General features: G+C 42.5%; 1 protein-coding gene across 1 annotated transcript in view; it reads right to left on the reverse strand.

Annotated features, from left to right (window-relative positions):
* The window catches only part of LOC127431625 (parapinopsin-like), a 56827-nt gene extending 37437 nt beyond the window's left edge, over positions 1-19390 (reverse strand). The window contains exons 1-2 of the mRNA XM_051682152.1: positions 18243-19390; positions 12783-13111 (exon numbers count right to left, since the gene is read on the reverse strand). Of these exons, the coding sequence (XP_051538112.1) occupies positions 12783-13111; positions 18243-18606 (693 nt within the window). The 5' untranslated portion in view covers positions 18607-19390. The remainder of the gene's footprint in view (positions 1-12782; positions 13112-18242) is intronic.
* Positions 19391-19766: the final 376 nt, after the last annotated feature.

Raw genomic sequence — 19766 nt, forward strand, 5'->3', positions numbered from 1 at the left:
CATGGCGTGGTCTCTCGGGCGGACGATGGCCACACTAGTGGTCCAGGAGCGCCACCTTTGGCTCAATCTGGTCGAGATGGGTGAGGCTGACAGGACACGATTCCTTGCTGCCCCCATTTCCCAGGCGGGCCTATTTGGCGACACCGTCGAGGATTTTGCCCAGCAGTTTTCGATGGTAGAGCAGTAGATGGATGCTAGTCGGCATATCCTGCCCCGGCGCGGCTCAAGATCCCGCACCCCGTCTACTCATCGCCAAGGGTGTCCCCCTGCGGTGACTGCCCGGCCCCAGCATGGAGCCCACCGCAGGAAGCAGAAGCCACCCATCTCGCGGCTGCCCAGAACCTGTGAAAGGCTTCAAAGTGCCCTTGAGACGGGCGACCCAGGGACAATGAAACCCGCTGCTCTGGAGCTGGTAAGCAGATCTCCATCCTTACCTTTTGCATTTAATTGCGCTGCATGCCCAAGTGGCTGCAGTACTCAAGAGCTCAGCAAGAGCGGTTTCCTTGATCCCTGGGTCACATATCCGGTGTGTACAGCTGTCATCATGACCACCGTCCACCACTCTATTTGGCAGGTTTGGCACTCCAGCAGCGGTCTCCCGCCCCTGAGCGCCCAGCTGTGGCACAAATCCGCCCCCGATGTGACAGTCTCCACGGGTCACGAGGACAGGCCTCTTCCTCCCCCATCCCAGGCTGTTCCGGGGGTGGTCACAAGGAGCCAGGTAAGTGCTTCGATGTCCTTAGACTCAGCACGGCCACGACGTGGTGTGACACCTCGAGCTCCGCCCCGCCGCGAGGCCCCACCTGCCGGTACGTCCGATGACGTTCAGCGGTGTCCACTTCACCTTGGTGGAAGACGAAAACGCTGCTACCTTGTGCGTAGATCGCTACCCTCCTACGGAAGGGCGCGATAGAACCTGTCCCTCCAGCCGAGATGAAGAAGGGGTTTTTCAGCCCCTACTTCATCGTACCGAAAAAAGGCGGTGGGTTGAGGCCAATCTTGGACCTGTGAGTTCTGAACTAGGCTTTACACAGACTCCCATTCAAGATGCTGACGCAAAAACGCATTCTGGCGAGCGTCCGGCATCAAGATTGGTTCACGGCGGTAGACCTGAAGGATGTGTACTTCCACGCCTCGATCCTTCCTCGACACAGACCCTTCCTGCTGTTCGCGTTCGACGGTCAGGTGTATCAGTACAAAGTCCTCCCTTTCGGCCTGTCCCTGTCTCCTCGTGTCTTTACGAAGGTCGCAGAGGCTGCCCTTGCCCCGTTAAGGGAGGTGGGCATTCACATTCTCAACTATCTCAACGACTGGTTAATCCTAGCTCACTCTCGAGACGTGTTGTGCGCACACAGGGACCTGGTGCTCTTACACCTCAGCTGACTAGGGCTTCGGGTCAACTGGGAAAAGAGCAAGCTCCTCCCGGTTCAGAGCATCTCTTTTCTCGGTTTGGAGTTGGACTCAGTCTCCTTGACGGCGTGCCTTACGAACGAGCGCGCCCAGTCGGTGCTGGCCTGTTTGAAGGCATTCAAACAGGGAACAGGGGATCCACTGAAACTTTTTCAGAGGCTCCTGGGGCATATGGCATCCTCAGCGGTGGCCACCCCGCTCGGGTTGATGCATATGAAGCAGCTTCAGCACTGGCTCCAGACTCGAGTCCCGAGACGGCCATGGCGCCACGGGACACACCGCGTGGCCATTACATCGGTCTGTCACCGTCTTTTCAGCCCTTGGAATGACCTCTCGTTCCTACGGGCAGGTGTTCCTCTAGAACTGGTCCCCAGGTGCGTCGTGGTCATGACAGACACCTCCAAAACGGGTTGGGGCGCTGTTTGCAACGGGCATGTAGCTGACGGCCTCTGGACGGGTCTGCAACTGCATTGCCACATCAACTGCCTCGAGTTGTTGGCAATTCTGCTCACACTGCGGAGGTTTCGGCCTTTGATCCAGGGCAAACACGTGTTAGTTCAGACAGACAACACAACAACGGTAGCATATGTCACCCGCCAAGGTGGTTTGTGCTCTCGTTGTATGTCACAACTCGCCCGCCGTCTCCTCCTCTGAAGTCAGCAGCACTTCAAGTCGCTGCAAGCCACTCACATCCCGGGCAACCTCAACACTACAGCGGATGTGCTGTCACAACAGGTTACCCTCAGGGGAGAGTGGAGACTCCACCTTCAGGTGGTCCAGCTGATTTGGATTCGATTCGACAGGCACAGGTGCACCTGTTCGCCTCCCAAGAATCCTCCCCACTGCCCGCTCTGGTACGCCCTGACCGAGGCCCCCCTCGGCATAGACACGCTGGCATACAGCTGGCCCCCTGGCATTCACAAATATGCGTTTCCCCCAGTGAGCCTGCTTGCACAGACCCTGTGCAAGGTCAGGGAGGATGAGGAGCAGGTCATCCTGGTAGCACCCTACTGGCCCGCCCAGACGTGGTGCTCAGACCTCATGCTCCTCGTGACAGCTCCCCCCTGGCAAATTCCCCTGAGGAAGGACCTTTCTCAGGGAAGGGGCACATCTGGCACCCGTGCCCAGACCTCTGGAATCTCCATGTCTGGCCCCTGGACGGGACGCAGAATACCTAAGCTGCCTCCCACCTGCGGTGGTAGACACGATCACTCAGGCTAGGGCCCCCTCTACGAGGCATCTGTATGCCTTTAAGTGCCGTCTGTTCGCTAAGTGGTGTTCTTCCTGTCGGGAAGACCCCCAGAGATGCGCAGTCAGATCAGTACTTTCCTTCCTGCAAGAGAGGTTGGAAGGGAGGCTATCCCCATCCACCTTGAAGGTGTACGTTGCTGCCATAACAGCACACCATGACGCAGTCGACGGTAAGTCCTTAGGGAAGCACGACCTGATCATCAGGTTCCTAAGAGGCACCAGGAGGCTGAATCACTCCAGACCGTGCCTCGTTCCCTCATCGGACCTCTGTAGTTCTTCAGGGTCTACAGAGAGCCCCCTTTGAGCCTTTGCAGTCAGCCGAGCTTAAGGCATTCTCCTTGAAGACTGCCCTCCTGACTGCACTCACTTCCATCAAGAGGGTAGGTGACCTGCAAGCATTCTCTGTCAGCGAAACGTGCCTGGAGTTCGGTCCAGGTTACTCTCACGTGATCCTGAGACCCTGACAGGGCTATGTGCCCAAGGTTCCCACCACCCCTTTAGGGACTAGGTGGTGAACCTGCAAGCGCTGCCCCAGGAGGAGGCAGACCCAGCCCTGTCGTCACTGTGTCCGGTGCGCGCTTTACACATCTATTTGGATCGCACGGAGAGCTTACGAATCTCTGAGCAGCTCTTTGTCTGCTTTGGTGCACAGCGGAAAGGAAGCGCTGTCTCCAAGCAAAGGATCGCCCACTGGCTCATTGATGCCATAACTATGGCATATGTCGCCTAGGACATGCTGCCCCCGGTAGGGCTACCAGCCCATTCTACCAGGGGTGTAACGGCTCCCTGGGCCCTGGCCAGGGGTGCCTCTCTAACAGACATTTGCAGAGCAGTGGGCTGGGCAACACCCAACACCTGTGCAAGGTTCTACAACCTCTGGGTGGAACCGGTTTCATCCCAGGTAGTGGCACGCAACACAAGTGGATAAGCCCGGGATAGCTGGCCGGGTGTATCGCTTGCACATAGCGCCTTCCACCTCCCTTGGAGCTGAAGACGTGCGCCATTAATTCCCCAGTAGTGTTCACAAACTTTGTTCCCTGGTTGACTTCCACCGAGCCCTGTGGCAGTCGAGTTTTCGGAGAGACTCGCTGCCGGCCCAGTACACACGCTAAGAGCCCTGTTCTGGGGTAGGTGCTCCGCATGTGGCGGTTCCCTTTAAGGCTAACCCCATGCGATCTATATCTTCCGCTAGTTCGTTTCCCTGCTGGCAAACTGCGTCTTCCTTGGGCAGAGCCCCTCTGCCCCAGTCTCCATGTTTGTAGTAACTCCTCCCCCATTGGGCAGGATCTACCTTGAAGGCTCTCCACATGGTTGGAAAGACCATGTGACGTATTTTTCCACTTAAATATCCCCCCCTCCCTTTGGGCAAGGTGTGGTCTCCGCGGTGTCTTCCCCTTGGGAGGGACACCCCCAGACTAGACCTGGCGGCCCAGTCGGATAATCCCCCTTCTTTTTTAGGGAATGGAAAAAGAGAAGGGAGAAAAGAGGCCACGACTGGGTTAAGCCTGTCTCTATCTTTGGGTAGTCGACTTGTCCCCAGAAAGGGCCGTTCGACACTCATAACTGTGTCGGGGGAGGTTACGTGTCGACCTGGTGTGCTGGCTATGAGGCACACAGCAAGTCTGCTCACCACACACCGCCAGTTCACGTAACACAGTTCAGCCTTGTGGCGTTATGAATAGGGACACCTAGTGTCACTGCATCGACACCAACGTCGAGTGAGTGACAGATAGGGAACGTCATGGTTACTGGTGTAACCTCTGTTCCCTGATGGAGGGAACGAGATGTTGTGTCCCTCCTGCCACAACGCTGAACTACCCGCTGAAATGGCCGGACCTTATATCGGCTCCTCAGCATAAAACCTGAATGAGTGGTTGCATACCAGCTCCTTTTATACCCGTATGTCCGGAGGAGTGGCATGCAAATACTACTCGCCAATTTTCATTGGCCTTTTATCAAAGACCAGAGGTGTCTCGGGCTCCCAAGAGTGACCCCTAGTGTCACTACATCGACACCAACGTCTCGTTCCCTCCATCAGGGAACGGAGGTTACACCAGTAACCATGACGTTTCTGATCGTATGTGGATTCTGTTCATAGAATGAGGCAGAAAATATATTACTGGTAGCTTTCTATACGATGTTAAAGGCTACATAGGTTAGCATTTCTTGTAAAAAATACCCTAACCTCATAAAAAAAATTGACAAGGCATGTGATCGTGTATTTACTGGATTTATGTTATATCTGTCAAAGCGTTTCTATCTGTTTTTTGTTAAGCTGTTGAAACACGATGTAACTACACTATTAAGCTCCCAAGGGAAAGATCCACAATGATGTCATATCCACCTTTTCACTCACAACAGTGTGAATGTGCTCGTATGAATGAAACAAATCATAAGACAGTATTTCACCGCTGTTCAAAAGCTCCTCGGATCGCATCATTTATATGGATAAATGTTTTCCAATTGAATAGACTAAATATTAAATGAAACAAATTACAATAAAAGTAATCTCTTCAGTAATCAAAATACTTTTTGACTGTAACGGTATTCTGATTACCAATTATTAAAATTTTAACTGTAGTGGAATACAGTTGCTAATATTTAGCATTTTAAACACGTAATCCAGTTACATGTTGTGGTGTTGTAGCCGTGGCCGAGCGATGTCTATGGAGAGCGAGGTCAGGAGAGGAAGAGTGGTAAGGATTGACCCCTGTGGGAAATCACCTCTAACAGCTGTTTTGTGTTGCAGTGAGAGCTGGAGAGGGATAAAAGGGCAGTCCAAACTGCCAGAGGGGAGAGAGAAAGAGAGAGAGAGATGCATGCAGCCATGTTCGTGTTACCATTTTGTTATGCTGAAAAGAAAACCCTTTTGTGTCACTAAAAAGTGTAAAATAAAAGTCTTATGTTGGATGTTTACCCAGCTCCCGCTTCCTCCTTAACAAAGAGTCTATAGAGAACAAAGTCATATTGTTTAAATTCCATTTCCAAGTTTGATCAGATGTAAGAGCAAATGAAAGTTCCAAAGCTTGTTGGAATGGACCCGTTTCCGCCTTCTTTAACAACGTAAATGTAGCAAACATTTTATATTTCCAATTTTTAAAATATTTTGTGTAAATTTATAACATTGTACTTTGTATTATATTACCCTGGAATAAGTTTAAAAAAATCAGTTACCATTGCTGCGATGAGGCTTCTAACACAGCTGATGAGGGAGTGACAGAAAATTTTGCCTATTTCTCTCTTCTTACTGCTGTTATCCAGCGCGCTATATTTTTATCTTCTTTTGCTAAGCTGTGAAAGCGTAATTGTTGTTTTTTTTTCTTTTGCTGTTGGAGCAAAAGAGTAAGCAAAAATTAAATTTGCTGTGGTCTCTCATTCACCACCATTCAAGTTTACCCTGCTATGTGTCTACTTTCGCTCTCCAACCCGGATATGTGAAAAGGGTCCATGCCACAACGAAAGTTGTAGCAGCATGCTGAAAGTGTAGATAGATAATTCTCGCATAATCTGTACTCAAAAAAATCATTTTGAGATTTTTTTCATAACAAATTTCCATCAAATTGTATTCTTTTACAAAATAAAATTTAAAAAACTGTTTTATTAATTTAATTTGTTTAAAGGTAACAATTAAATTTGATGAAGATTTTTAATGAAAAATGTGAAAATCTTAAAAATAGGCTAAGAAAATGTCATGTTCATATTTTGAAATTATATTTTGCATACAGAAAAATTAAGCCTGTTTTTGGGCCATGAATTTTTTTATATTGTGACATTATTTTCATGACAGTTACCCCCTAATTCCCATTACCACAATGTGAAAAAATGAAATTTTTTAAAATGTAAAATGTTTATACATAATAGAACTAGTTCCTTGGTACTGCCTTTTTAATTTTCACTTATTTTAATTTTAAAAAATCATTTTACAACAGCATATTTTATACTGTAACTTCATCAAAAACATGGTGTTACGATTATTAAAATCATCATTACAAACATATATATATATATATTACGGTAATAAAAAATGGGGGATAAAATGTACTTAAGTGTCCTGAAAATAATGTCACAATGCAAAAAATATGTATGGTCCTTAATGCAGGCTTCATTTTCTTTATGCAAAATATAATGTAATTTGTGTGTGTGTGTGTGTGTGTGTGTGTGTGTGTGTGTGTTGATTTTGAGTTTAAGAGTGTTTGAGTGTTTGTTTTTGTGAGAATCACCCAGTTCTGTCTGTCCCAATAACAATTCTGGACTGACAGTTTGGATAACAGAAAATTGTTGCTTCAGTTCATGATTGTCTTGAGTATGACAGTGTGCTCATTTAGAGTAAATATATTTTAAGTCTGGCCTAGAATCTAAAAACTCCCTAAATTGAAATTAACTGAAAGCTTCACTTCATTGGCAAAGTGGAAAAAAAAAAGCTGTCAAACACTTAGTCTCTTGAAGGCTCCTAATTACGAGGGATTGCTTTGTTACTAATTAGGTTGTAAGCAGTCAGGCTTGACTTCAAAACAAATAAAACAAAATGAACAGAGAGTGCAGCTAATATGAGACCCATAAAGCCACTCACCTAAAACAAATCAGTAAGCCTGAAAAGTTGTAAATATGCGACGGCAAGCAGCAAACCGAAGAAAACCTTCCATGCTACTTTACCACCTCAAACTTACTGAATTAAATAAAAATGATTCATCTGCAAATTTGCTCCAAGAAAAATATATTTCAGGTCCAAACTTTTCAGAGATCTCAAAATAACTCTGAAAAGTGCCATGTAGCAGATATGTACTTTGTTTTTCTCTCTCAAATGAACAGTTCTTGTCTCAAAAGTTAGCCCGAAAACGAGTACTGCAAAATTTTGGGCTTTTCCAGACATTTTTTCAAGCGTCCTTTGCTCAGTCTCCCTCTGTTTTCATAGTGTACTCCGTTTCACCCACTGCGTGAGTTTACAGAAAGAGACAGACCGTGTCCGAGTTGTTCTTTGGGAAGGCGGTCAGCCCCCCAACTGGGTGACATTTTGGATGGGATTATAAATGGCTGAGCGTAGTGACAGGAGGTGGGAGGGTAACTGTAGCTTTATGAGCTGAGAGTACAGCAACTCTGTCATGTCTTCATTCAAACTTATATAACGGTATGACACCCTCTGGGGGGGACAGGGACAAAGCATACAGGTCTTCTTAGTTGACATTCAGACCGTCGCAGTTTGCCAAAGGTAAAGTGTACCGAAGCAAATCAGACCATGGTTTGTGGTGTTATTTTTTATTTTTATTTTTGGATTTTTCCCCTTTTTCACCCAGTTTGGAATGCCCAATTCCCAGTGTGCTTTTAAGTCCTCGTGGTCATGTAGTGATTCGCCTCAATCTGGATGGCGGAGGATGAATCCCAGTTGCCTCCGCATCTGAGACCATCAACCTGCGCATCTTATCATGTGGCTTGTTGAGCGCGTTGCCACGGAGACAGCGCATGTGGAGGCTTCACACCATCCAATGCGGCATCCACGCTCAACTCACCACGTGCCCCACCAACAACGAACCACATTATAGTGACCACGAGGAGGTTACCCCATGTGACTCTACCCTCCCTAGCAACTGGGCCAGTTTGGTTGCTTAGGAGACCTGGCTGGAGCCCCTCAGCACACCCTGGGATTTGAACTAGCGAACTAGCGAACTCCAGGGGTGGTAGCCAGCGTCTTTTACCACTGAGCTACCCAGGCCCCCCTCGGTTTGTGGTGTTATTGATTGCAAATATGCATTAATTAATTGAGGCATGATGCATGCAATTAAACAAAGCCTTCAGCTTAATTGAACTGCAAAAGAGTTACAGTTACTATTTAAAATAACATCACATGGCATTTTTATAGCATATAACATTTCTGTAATATAGCAGATCACAGGGTGAATATATCGGGCACCTGTCCCGTCAGACTCTACAGCATCAAACGGTCATGGAGTCACATCTTATATAAACATATGGGTGTTAACTGATTTATAGCTTATCAGTATTCCATCTTCGATACCAGCAGAGAGGAGCTAAAATCACTCTTATACAGTGGCTACAGCTCTTTAGTTATCTGATCTAATGCAACGCTTGCCCTATAATTGCTATGCATTAAATGACATCCAAATAAATTGAAGTCAGCGGATTAGGAAAATTGCCTTTGATCAAATTGAATGATTTTATTACCTTCAGGGTACCATTATGTAAATTATTTTGTGTCAGGAGTCGATGCATATTCTCAAAATAGGTATATAAATCTATCAGACAAGCGTAGTGCCAGTAAATACAGTCTGAAACAATTAAAACAGCACTTAAAGGAATAGTTCATACAAAAATGAAAATTCTGTCATCATTTACTCACCCTTGTGTTATTTTAAACCTGTATGAGTTTCTTTCTTCCATAGAATACAAAAGGAGATGTTAGACAGAATGTTAGCCTCATTCACCATTCACTTTTATTGCATCTTTTTTCAGTAAAAGTGAATAGTGACTGGGGCAGTTCCTAATATCTCCTTTTGCGTTCCACAGAAGATATTAAGTTATTTGTGCCTTGTTCTGAAGGCATATGATAAGGTGTGGTGAGAAACAAAACTAAATCTAATTTATTATTTAGTAAAAATCATGACAAACCATGCTCTCCTGTGCGTGTCCATGAGAGTGCATGAGAGCAGAAGTTCACACACCCCTCGCTCACGAGATGGGCCATTCAAGTGCGAAACCACTTTTATTTGGTACAACCGGACCAAGCTGCACACAAACCTGAGAACCAAACTTACAAAACATGTCTGAATAGATTTAAAGTAGAAGAGGACATGAGTTTCTATGGCCAGCCTTATTAGTATGTACCGAAGTACTCTACCCCTTTACCCCAAAGGGATTCCCCTGCAGCTGGATCCTTGGTTGGTCAAAAAGTGCCACAAATGTTATACACAGCTTTATCTCCAATCCCCAAGACTCTGTGTGTGCCTACATGTAATCATTCATCTAATCTTTGGGTAACAATGTCATAAGCCCAGTGACTGTTCTCATTGAAAATGCTTTTGTGGTTCCCTCCCTCCGCCCTAGTGGGGTGTTGTAACTCATTAATTGGAAATTATTTCCAATCAGGATCTTGCAGGCTTCCCTTTGTTCCTGCCTCTATCAAGAGAGCCCATGATCAAGGTTATCAGGCATGCAGAAGCATGTTTCTGTTGTATTTTCTGACACCACTGAGGTTAGATCACACCACTGATGTCTATCGCTAAGTCTTAACTTGACCTACATACTAGAATACGACATGTACATTATAATCACAGCTCCACACACAGGTCTTTTTACTGGAACCCTTCATTATTTTGCAGTTGACCTTGCTTGGCAATGCATGTTATTAGCTACACTGAAAGTTCTCTAGCTGAATGTGAATAGTCTATTGGAGTCTTATCATTTGAACCATTCAGCCATGTTTGATGCATCAGGAATGCTGTGAAGGATACGGTAAGATAGCTTTGTGGATCATTTGGCCTTGTATGTTTTTGTTGTACACAAGGCATACATGCACACACACACACACACACACATGTGCATGAAGACACCCAATTAAGTCACATTACAGAATCTTAAATATGCTTATGCTGTTGATTAACTAACCAAGGGACACCCACCAGAATGAAGGTGCGGATCGCATTGTGCATGCATCTATAGATAACCTTCAGGACAAAATGAGATTTAGCAGGGCTTCTCACACACAGTAAAAGCATTTCAGAACATTTATGTAGAAACTGCTCATTTTCATGCAATGACAGGGTCTGGGTGACTCGGGTTGGTGGTGCTAAATGATGTAAAAAGAAAGGGTGAAGTTTACTCTTTTGAAAAGCATTAATTACCTTATTTAGGAAGGTCAAATTGGAATGCGTATAAAGGTCCAATTTGAATCAACATGAATTTAGATCTCTTAGGCAGCATGAAAAGTCTATGAAAAAGTGCTGAAACATCTCTTCCAACATTGTCCTCTACTAAGAAGCAGAGAAGATTTTCATTCATTGTTGCTTTCCAAAGCAATTCAGTTGCAAATCAAAGTGCTTTGCTATGTCAGTGCATTTGAAGTGAGCAGTCGGTGGCCCCTGTTAGCTAAACTAATAGGCGAGGGGTGGGGAGAAAGCAATTGTGGGAGCTTTGAAAGTGTTTGCGTTTTGTTTACTCCAGAAAACTGGGCCACTCAGGGGACATTAAATAAAAACGAAGGCTCAATTCAAAATGTTGTTTTTTTCCCATCTCCATGCAAATTCTGACACGATTTTCTTCGTACCCAACATACGATTGTGCTTAATTTGCATTCAAAACATCTCACGCAAAACATTGAGAATAATCTCCAATTGTTGCTGACTGCCGACATTGGAAAACACAGGACTCCCGGTGAATGGTTGTAAAGGAACTAATCTTGTTTCCTAAGTGGAAATTATAGAGGAGCACAGTACAGCTACGAGCCAAATTATTCAAACTGTTTTTAATTTACGCTACTCGTAGAATTACTTGGGAGTTTCAGCAATTAAAGGGACAGTTCAAAAATCATTTACTCACCCTCATGTCTCGGTCTCAGTCACCTTTCACTTTCATAGCATTTTGTTCCATACAATGAAAGCGAATAGAAACTGAGGCTAACATTCTGGCTAACCAATACGGTCTCATTAAAATTCGTAACAATTCTTACAACATGGCGAAATCTTTAAATATTGTACGACTTGAAAATGAAAATGTCCGACTTTTATTTACATTCACACCAACCAATCAGCAAACACAATTCGATTAAATACACACATCCATTTTTTGCTGACCTCCTATCCAACACTTTCTTTTAATAAAGGAAACGTCAGTGAACTTTTTTTAGTCACTGTGCAATAAAAAAACTTGTGTATGTGAATAACCTGAAATATGCCACCCTTGTTTCCTTTCAAACCGACATGTTTTCTCTCTTCTGTGGTACACACAGTGATTTTCCTCTTAAAATCATGATTAGATTTTGGGTTTGGATACGATATTACATTTTATGGTTATAGTTAGGTTTAGGTTTGGGGTTAAACTTATGAAAAATCGTCAGAACGCTACTTCAAATCCCCACCCTTCTCTTTATCCGTGGTACATAATCGATTTTTTACGATTTCACCATCTCGTACTATTTTTTTTTCTCCCCTTTTTCTCCCCAATTTGGAATGCCCAATTCTCAATGCACTCTAAGTCCTCATGGTGGCATAGTGACTCGCCAGGTGGCGGAGGACGAATTTCAGTTGCCTCCACGTCTGAGACCATCAATCCGTGCATCTTATCATGTGGCTTGCTAAGCGCGTTACCACAAAAACATAGCGCGCGTGGAGGCTTCACACTATTCTCTGCGGCATCCACGCACAACACACCACGTGCCCCACCGAGAGCGAGAACCATATTATAGCGACCACGAGGAGGTTACCCTATGTGACTCTACCCTCCCTAGCAACCGGGCCAATTTGGTTGCTTAGGAGACCTGGCTGGAGTCATCCCGTACTACTCTTAAACTACTCTTTAACTCTTAAAGTTAGCCCAACAGGTTGGGCTAACTTTTCCTTTTAGTGTTCAACAGAAGAAAGAAATTCATTCAGGTTTGGACAAACATGAAGTTGAGTAAATGATGATAATAGTGCCTCTAATGATCCTTTAATAGTGCAAAAAGGTCATTTAAAAAACTCGAAATGAATGAGTGAATATTATGCTAATTTAACTGAAGAACAGAACAATGTGTAAAGTGCCACAGAGCCACAGTGTTTACAATTTTTGAGGGACATATTAATCTAGGATGGAAGAAAGTATTTAACCATTGAAAAATTACACACTGCACATTTAAGAATGCTGTGTATAGAACAAATAATACATCCCAAGATTATGTTTCATTCACTGAATTTGCTAACTGCCGTGTTTACTTAAAATCAATTATTTAATTACCCTCTTAACTCCAAGCCTGTCTAAATTTACCATGCATCATTTATAACCTGCAATTAAAGATACATCTAAGCCAAAGCTGTAAGTGTAGCTAAACTCATAAATGAGGCATAATGAGCTTAATATTAACCTATATTGTAAGCTCTGAACTTAATATCTTAGATACAAAAGGGTCTGACACCTACCTGTGTTATAGCCTGAAGGAGTCTGCCATAGCTGTAGACAATCACGATGAAGGGAAGAATAAGGCAAAAAAAAAAGAGACAGACGATGTAAGACACATTGTTGGCCGTCTTGGCATCCCAGTTAACGCTGCAGGTGGTGCCGGGACCCTCAGGACCATAGCGGCTCCATCCAAACAGTGGAGGAAGAGTCCAAACCATGGAATACATCCAGGAGAAGGCAATACCCATGGCTACCTTTCTGTAATTGGAAGAGTCGGCCTGCGTGGTCCCCATCATAGTGCAGTAGCGCTCATAAGAGAGCACTGCCAGGGAGATAAGAGACACAATGCCTGTACAAACAGAAGAGAGAAACAGAGACAATACAATAACTCTTAGTGTTATGAGTAATAGCTGCAGACCTGAATTGCTTGCAGACCCTCATTGCCAGTAAAGGTTTGTTTACAAAGAAGAGCACCAGGGCAAAGTCTGGTTAGAGTGTATTTTGTGTGGACTGCAAATATAGTGTACATCAAGCTACAACAGTTGCCTACTGCTGTATCTGGTAAGGGACAAAACTGTTCCATTGTGCTCTCCTACTCAATCATTGTATGTTTTACTGTCATTTGTGCCAGATATCCTCAGAGGAAACTAAAAATACCTGAAATTGTTGGCAGCTGTATCTGGTGCAGGTGTACGGTCTCATGTGAGTTGTGTCTGACTGCCAGTTCTCTATTTGATTATACACAGTTGACCATATATAATTACGATGAGGCCAAACAATGTATTGTGTAATGATACAAAGCCTAAAAGGAGCGTTTGGGTATAGTCCGATGTAAAATAGCACAATCGTATTAATAAGTTTATTAGAACTACAGTACTTACAGCTAGTAGAAATATATTACAGCTGTTGAGAGAGAGGTTGTTGGACAGGGACACTGAGTATGATTTTAATGGAAAGCATGCATGCATGAACTACACCACATGGTCCAGGAAAGAGTAAATATGTCTTAAACACACACACACTTTTGACTAATATTTGTACTTTTATATTCTGCTCTCACTTTTAAGGGCCTTTTTTTTTTTTTTTTAATAAAGGCATTCTAACCATAAAAAAAATCACCCTGTATCACGTTTTTATAAATGATTAATTCAATCATCTGATTCATTAGGATGTTACCTACATCTCTTGACATACTATTTAAATAATATAACTTATGCTTTAACATCACCCCATGCTGTGTGAATATGTACATTGTTTGAGATACAAGTGTTGAACTTAAGTTGGCTAACGCGCTAAAGCTAGCGGCAACAAATTGCATGCGTTTGAAACATCACTTCTGTCAGCTGTTAAACGGCAAATACTTCTGTGTAGTAAAACAAATTAAGTGTTCCATTTGGGATGATACTACACTTTGAAAATTCATACACTACATGGCTGACTGCATAGTGTATATTGTAAGAGCATAGTGTATAGTGCATCATTTGGGACACAGCTACTGTTCGTGAATGAATCAGTGTTTATGAATTAATCTTTTCAAATGAACGAATCGTTCTTGTTCAATTCCACTGTTTGGTCATGAACGACACAAGGGCCATTCCATTCAGAAGTGATCATCCCTACGTACTATATGCCCTGTTGCCTTCTAAGACTTTACCATCCACTGTAAAATCTTTGGATGCTAAAATTTGTTGAGCGGGGATGGTGTTCGTCCGTTCGGCCCCGTTTCGCGGCCGGCCCACCGGGAAAAGTCCCGGTTCTCCCTATGTACAGTCTGCCCCTGGGCTCAAAAATAATGTTTTTTTAGAACTCACCTTGTAAGTCATTTTTTATCGGAAATTCTGTTTGAAGCGATCTTACAGAATGGGTATCATGATTGTTCTCCCTTTGAAGTGCCCTTTGGAGGCTGACTTATCCCATTTGAAACGCAGGGGTAGTTTTTAACTAATCAGTTCAATCAATGATTCAGTTACTCATTTATTACATATAATAAATTTAAGGTTTAAAAAATATAATTTTCTGACTATTATTTCATATGTTAGGCTTTATATGGTTAAGCTTTATTCTTTGTATAAAAGGGCTGACGAACAAATACGTTTACTATACTATTCATTGCTAAAACTGTATGTTTGCCCTACATTCCAAAAAAAAAAAAAAACTTTGTGTGGTTCAAATGTACTGATTAACTAGAAATGTAAAGTTTGTCAAGACAAACCATAATGTTGGCCTGACAAAACCTTGTCTGAAAGTTTAAAATAGTTTTAAATGCTTGAAGTTAGAAATTTGTACATGTTTTACAGTAATAAACAAAGAAAGAAAGAAAGAAAGAAAGAAAGCAAGAAAGAAAGAAAGAAAGAAAGAAGGGTTTGTGTGTTAGGCCTTGGCAATACACAGCGCAACGTGATATGAAGCTTCAGTGGCCTTTATATTTAATTTGACAAATTCTCCGACAACTTTTTTCTGACCTTGAAAGGCTTGAAGTTTTCTTTGGAAAAACTCGCTACCTCAGCATGCTTGGTATCAAGGTGTCTGATGAGTTTAGCAGGTCGCATGCTGTCATTTGCTAAAATCTCCTGACAAACGACACATAAAGGTCGTAGCGCATCAACTGATCCTGTCCATGTAAATCCTAAACTTAAATACTGCTCATCGTATTGTCCTCTTTTGAATTTGACCCCTGAAACTGAAGGATTCGAATTTGGTGGTCTCAGAAACCGCTCCATTGTAATTACACACTAATACATCATGTCTGCTTTATTGGTAGGCTTTACAAATATTTTTTTTTTTTGTGCCTATTATTATTATTATTTTCAGAACTGTTTAAATAATGTTTTAAATATAATATAATAGATAAAATCAATACACACACACACACACACACACACACACACATATATATATATATATATATATATATATATATATATATATATATATATATATATATATATATATATATATATATAAATTACTTAATACATTTTTTTTACCACTCTCCGCACCTCCCATGACATGCTCTAGCGCAGGGGTTTTCAAACTGGGGTCCGGGGACCCCCAGGGGTCCGCAAGAATGTTCTAGGGGGTCTGTAGAAAATTGAAAGATGCACAGATATGAACATTTTTGGCCGAAAGAAAAACGATTTTAACAAAAATCTACAGGCCGATTCCGATGTGACTGTATGCCAATAACTTATTTAGTCAGATCACTGTTTTGCTTAGGAATTTTGCTTTAAAAATGTACAAAGAGGAACAAATGCTATTTTACTGCTCTAACAATAAATAATTTCCATTGAACATTGATTGGCTCTGTTGAACAGCTGACAGGCCAATTTAAGAGAGCAATGAAAATACAAGATTAAAAGTATCACACAACGATTTATGTGGGGAAAAACTTTTGCACTTCTAAAACATTTTTACACTTCTGTTTTTGAAGTTTTAAACAATACAATTCACATTTAACGTATTATGATAGAACATTACAAATTCATATAATAAATTATTACATTCACCATGCTTTACTTTTTTGGATTTCATTTATTTTGGTAGGTATTTCTTCATATTACAGAGAGAAATGATTATAAACTTAATACATTGCAATCAATTTATGTAATTAATTATAAATAAACCATATTTTTTTTCATATCAGTGTTTCATGCTTATGCAATCAAAAGCATAAAAACACAGATATAAAAAATTATGGTTGATATTGGAGGTTTATATCAGTGGTTATTTAATTTGGTCAATAATTGGCCGATACATTAGTACATCCTTACAGATAATATTTTTATAAATTATTTTGGCTTTAGTATGATAACATTATAAAAGTTAATTATTTAATTCGTCTTTATAATATTACACTAGCAAAAACATACATCTTTTTTTTTTTTTTTTTTGGTCTTTATACACAATAAAATACAGCAACCTTTGTATATTTTAGGAGGGGGTCCCTTGCAAGGTGATTGTCATATCTGGGGGTCCTTGCCATCAAAAACTTTGAAAACCACTGCTCTAGCGCCCCCCCTGGGGAGGCGTGCCCCACACTTTGAAAACCCCTGGTCTAGGGGATTTTGTTTGCGGGGTTTTTCGATGGAAGAATGATAATGGTAGCCAAGCTGTAGGGTCGTTCCAAACAGAATTTCCCCAAAAATGACCAAATGACCACTATTTTTGAGCCCCACAAATTTCAGCCCTTCAAAGCTCACACAATGGAAAAAGTCTTTGAAGGAAATAGGGTGTAGGGATAATCAGTTCTGAATGGAACGCACCCCATCACTCAGATGAGTTGAAAAGATATAGCAGTGCGAGCCAGAACTGTCTGAACTCTGCGAAATTTCACCAAACCCTTGTATAGATACTGCAGGAGCCTGCTGTATTTGTTAAATTCATCAATATTGAAAGTGTTTGAAGTTAGATATTTCATAATTTATTGTGACCTTTAAATATATGCATTTTGTATTTACAATTTGTAGTATTTACATTGAGTTTACATGATGTATAACAAACGTTAAAATGGTACTGTCTCTTTAAGAACAGTGGCTGTTCAGCAAACATGTTTCAGTTGAGTGGTTTCTTCACCACATCTGTGCTGTCTGTTTGAATTAATCTGACTATAAATAACAGAGCAGTTATTAAAAGAGATTTAAATCACTGAAAATAGTTTGCGTAGATCTCAACTTTAAAAGATAACTGGACTGGGGGGCCCTAAAAGAAAATTGGCCCCAGGGCCCTTGATAGTCATAATCTGCCCCTGGTCCTCCTTTGTTGAATGAGGCTGGTTCCATGCCTCTATCTCCTTCCACAAAAAGCTATTACAAAAAGTAAATTAATTTTGGACATGCAGTTCACACACCAAGCTATTACAAAAAACAAAACAAAAAACAAAGGAAAATTGCACTTTCTCCACGGTCCGTTACTTACCACTAGCCAAGAGGAACTCTTCCTGGGGTAACATTGCGACGGGTTTTGCAGACCAATGCTCATAATATCGAGTGAAAATAATGAAAACAAGCTTGTGGAATATTATTAGCTTTACACGTTTTACAGTAATACTATTTGGAAAGCATTTGCTAAGCCGTTTAGGAGTTATCGTCGTTTATAGCTGAATGTGTGGAATATCGAAAACAAAACTATCTTTACCTCGCTACATGCAGGTAGGATTCAACGATTTTCTTAGGTTTGCAGCTTCAGTTACCTTGCAAGTACACTGCACTACATTCCACCTTTGCGTAATGGGGAGATATCCACTACATACTGTTATTACAGTGGGTTCTTGAATAATCTGAATTATATAATAAATAGATGCCACAATAGATTTGCAATTGCCAGCCAACTCAGGCAATGTCAGCTTTCAAACCAATACAGTGCAGTTAAATATCCTCGGTCATCCCAGCGCTCCCGTAAGATTGAAAAGTACCAAACTAAAGCAGATGCATGCGTAACCTGCTTTACGAGTTTACTGACAACGTTTTAACGTCCTGACTCACCCAGGTATGAATTGACGAAGCCATACCACACGCAGCCCACGCGTCCGATGAGCCACCGTCCCTGCGTGCTGGCGGCGAAGCTAAACGGAGTGCCGACGACGCACACCAGCAGATCACTCACCGAGATGCTCACCAGAAGACAGTTCATGGGCGAGCGCAGCACTTTGTAGCGACAGAACAGAATCAGGACCAGCGTGTTGTTGAGAAACCCGAATGTTCCGATGAATCCTAGACACACCGCAACCACCAAATGTCCCGTCGGACTCAGAGTGTGCGCTGTGTGATTCAGATCCAACTGCTCGCTGGTTCCGTCACCTCCTCCGGCGCACCATGCGCAACTCTGACTCACATTGGATTCGATCATTGCACCATTAATTATGGCTTCTGAACAGGATTTACTCACTTTCTAGTGATTTAAAAACAAGAGTATGTGCTTTGCGAAATCTGTGTGGATGTGTTGTGATCCATCATGTTTGGAGAGTTTTCTAACCCATTATGTCAGTGGGACAGTGCGAATCAAACTGGAATACAATGCCCGGAGTTCACAGACGCTGATTGCAGAAGTGAGTTTATTGCCCCAAATATGCTAGATAGTGGTTTCAAGATGTGGTCAAGCCAATTATGCCCCTCCTCGGGATGAATGGGGGTTTTTATTACCCCCCGCCTAGCTGACGTCTGCGTCTCAAGCCAGGAGCGAATATCTTTCTATGCCACTTGAACTGCACTTTTTAAAATCTCTTTAAATTTTAACCTTCACCAGTCTTCCTTTTATTCACAAAAATTATATTTATTGCCATACTGAGCTTATTATGGCTATGATAAAGGTACAAATATATGTCTGGGCACTTTCTGGATTCTGCTACACCACAAAAATAAATGAGCTCATTTTATATTAGACAGCAGCAGGTGAACTTATGAACAGATAATGTGAGATCAAAGGGCAAGGCTGCTGAATGCTCACACAATGAGTTTCATTACTAAAGCACAGCAATCACTGGATTCATAATCTGCAAATTCTCGTGGCTTTATGGATTTTCATTCTAATAATGTAATTTTGGACCATATAGATCGCTTTCTCAAGTGTGTTATGTCATACACTCTAACAATGGTTTGTCGGGTAACTTATAAATGTGCTTGATGTGGTAACATCTATGTTAACTTTTGATTTGTTTTATTTAAAAAAAAATTGTATCCACCTTTCTCCCAATTTGGAATGCCCAATTCCCACTACTTAGTAGGTCCTCGTGGTGGCGCGGTTACTCACCTCAATCCGAGTGGCAGAGGACAAGTCTCAGTTGCCTCCGCTTCTGAGATAGTCAATCCACGCATCTTATCACGTGGCTCGACCTGCATGACACCACGCAGACTCACAGCATGTGGAGGCTCATACTATTCTCCGCGACACAACATACCATATGCCCCGTTGAGAGCGAGAACCACTTAATCGCCACCACGAGGAAGTTACCCCATGTGACTCTACCCTCCCTAGCAACCAGGCCAATTTGGTTGCTTAGGAGACCTGGC

The sequence above is a fragment of the Myxocyprinus asiaticus genome, chromosome 41, assembly GCF_019703515.2.
Source record: "Myxocyprinus asiaticus isolate MX2 ecotype Aquarium Trade chromosome 41, UBuf_Myxa_2, whole genome shotgun sequence".
NCBI classification, from domain to species: domain Eukaryota; kingdom Metazoa; phylum Chordata; class Actinopteri; order Cypriniformes; family Catostomidae; genus Myxocyprinus; species Myxocyprinus asiaticus.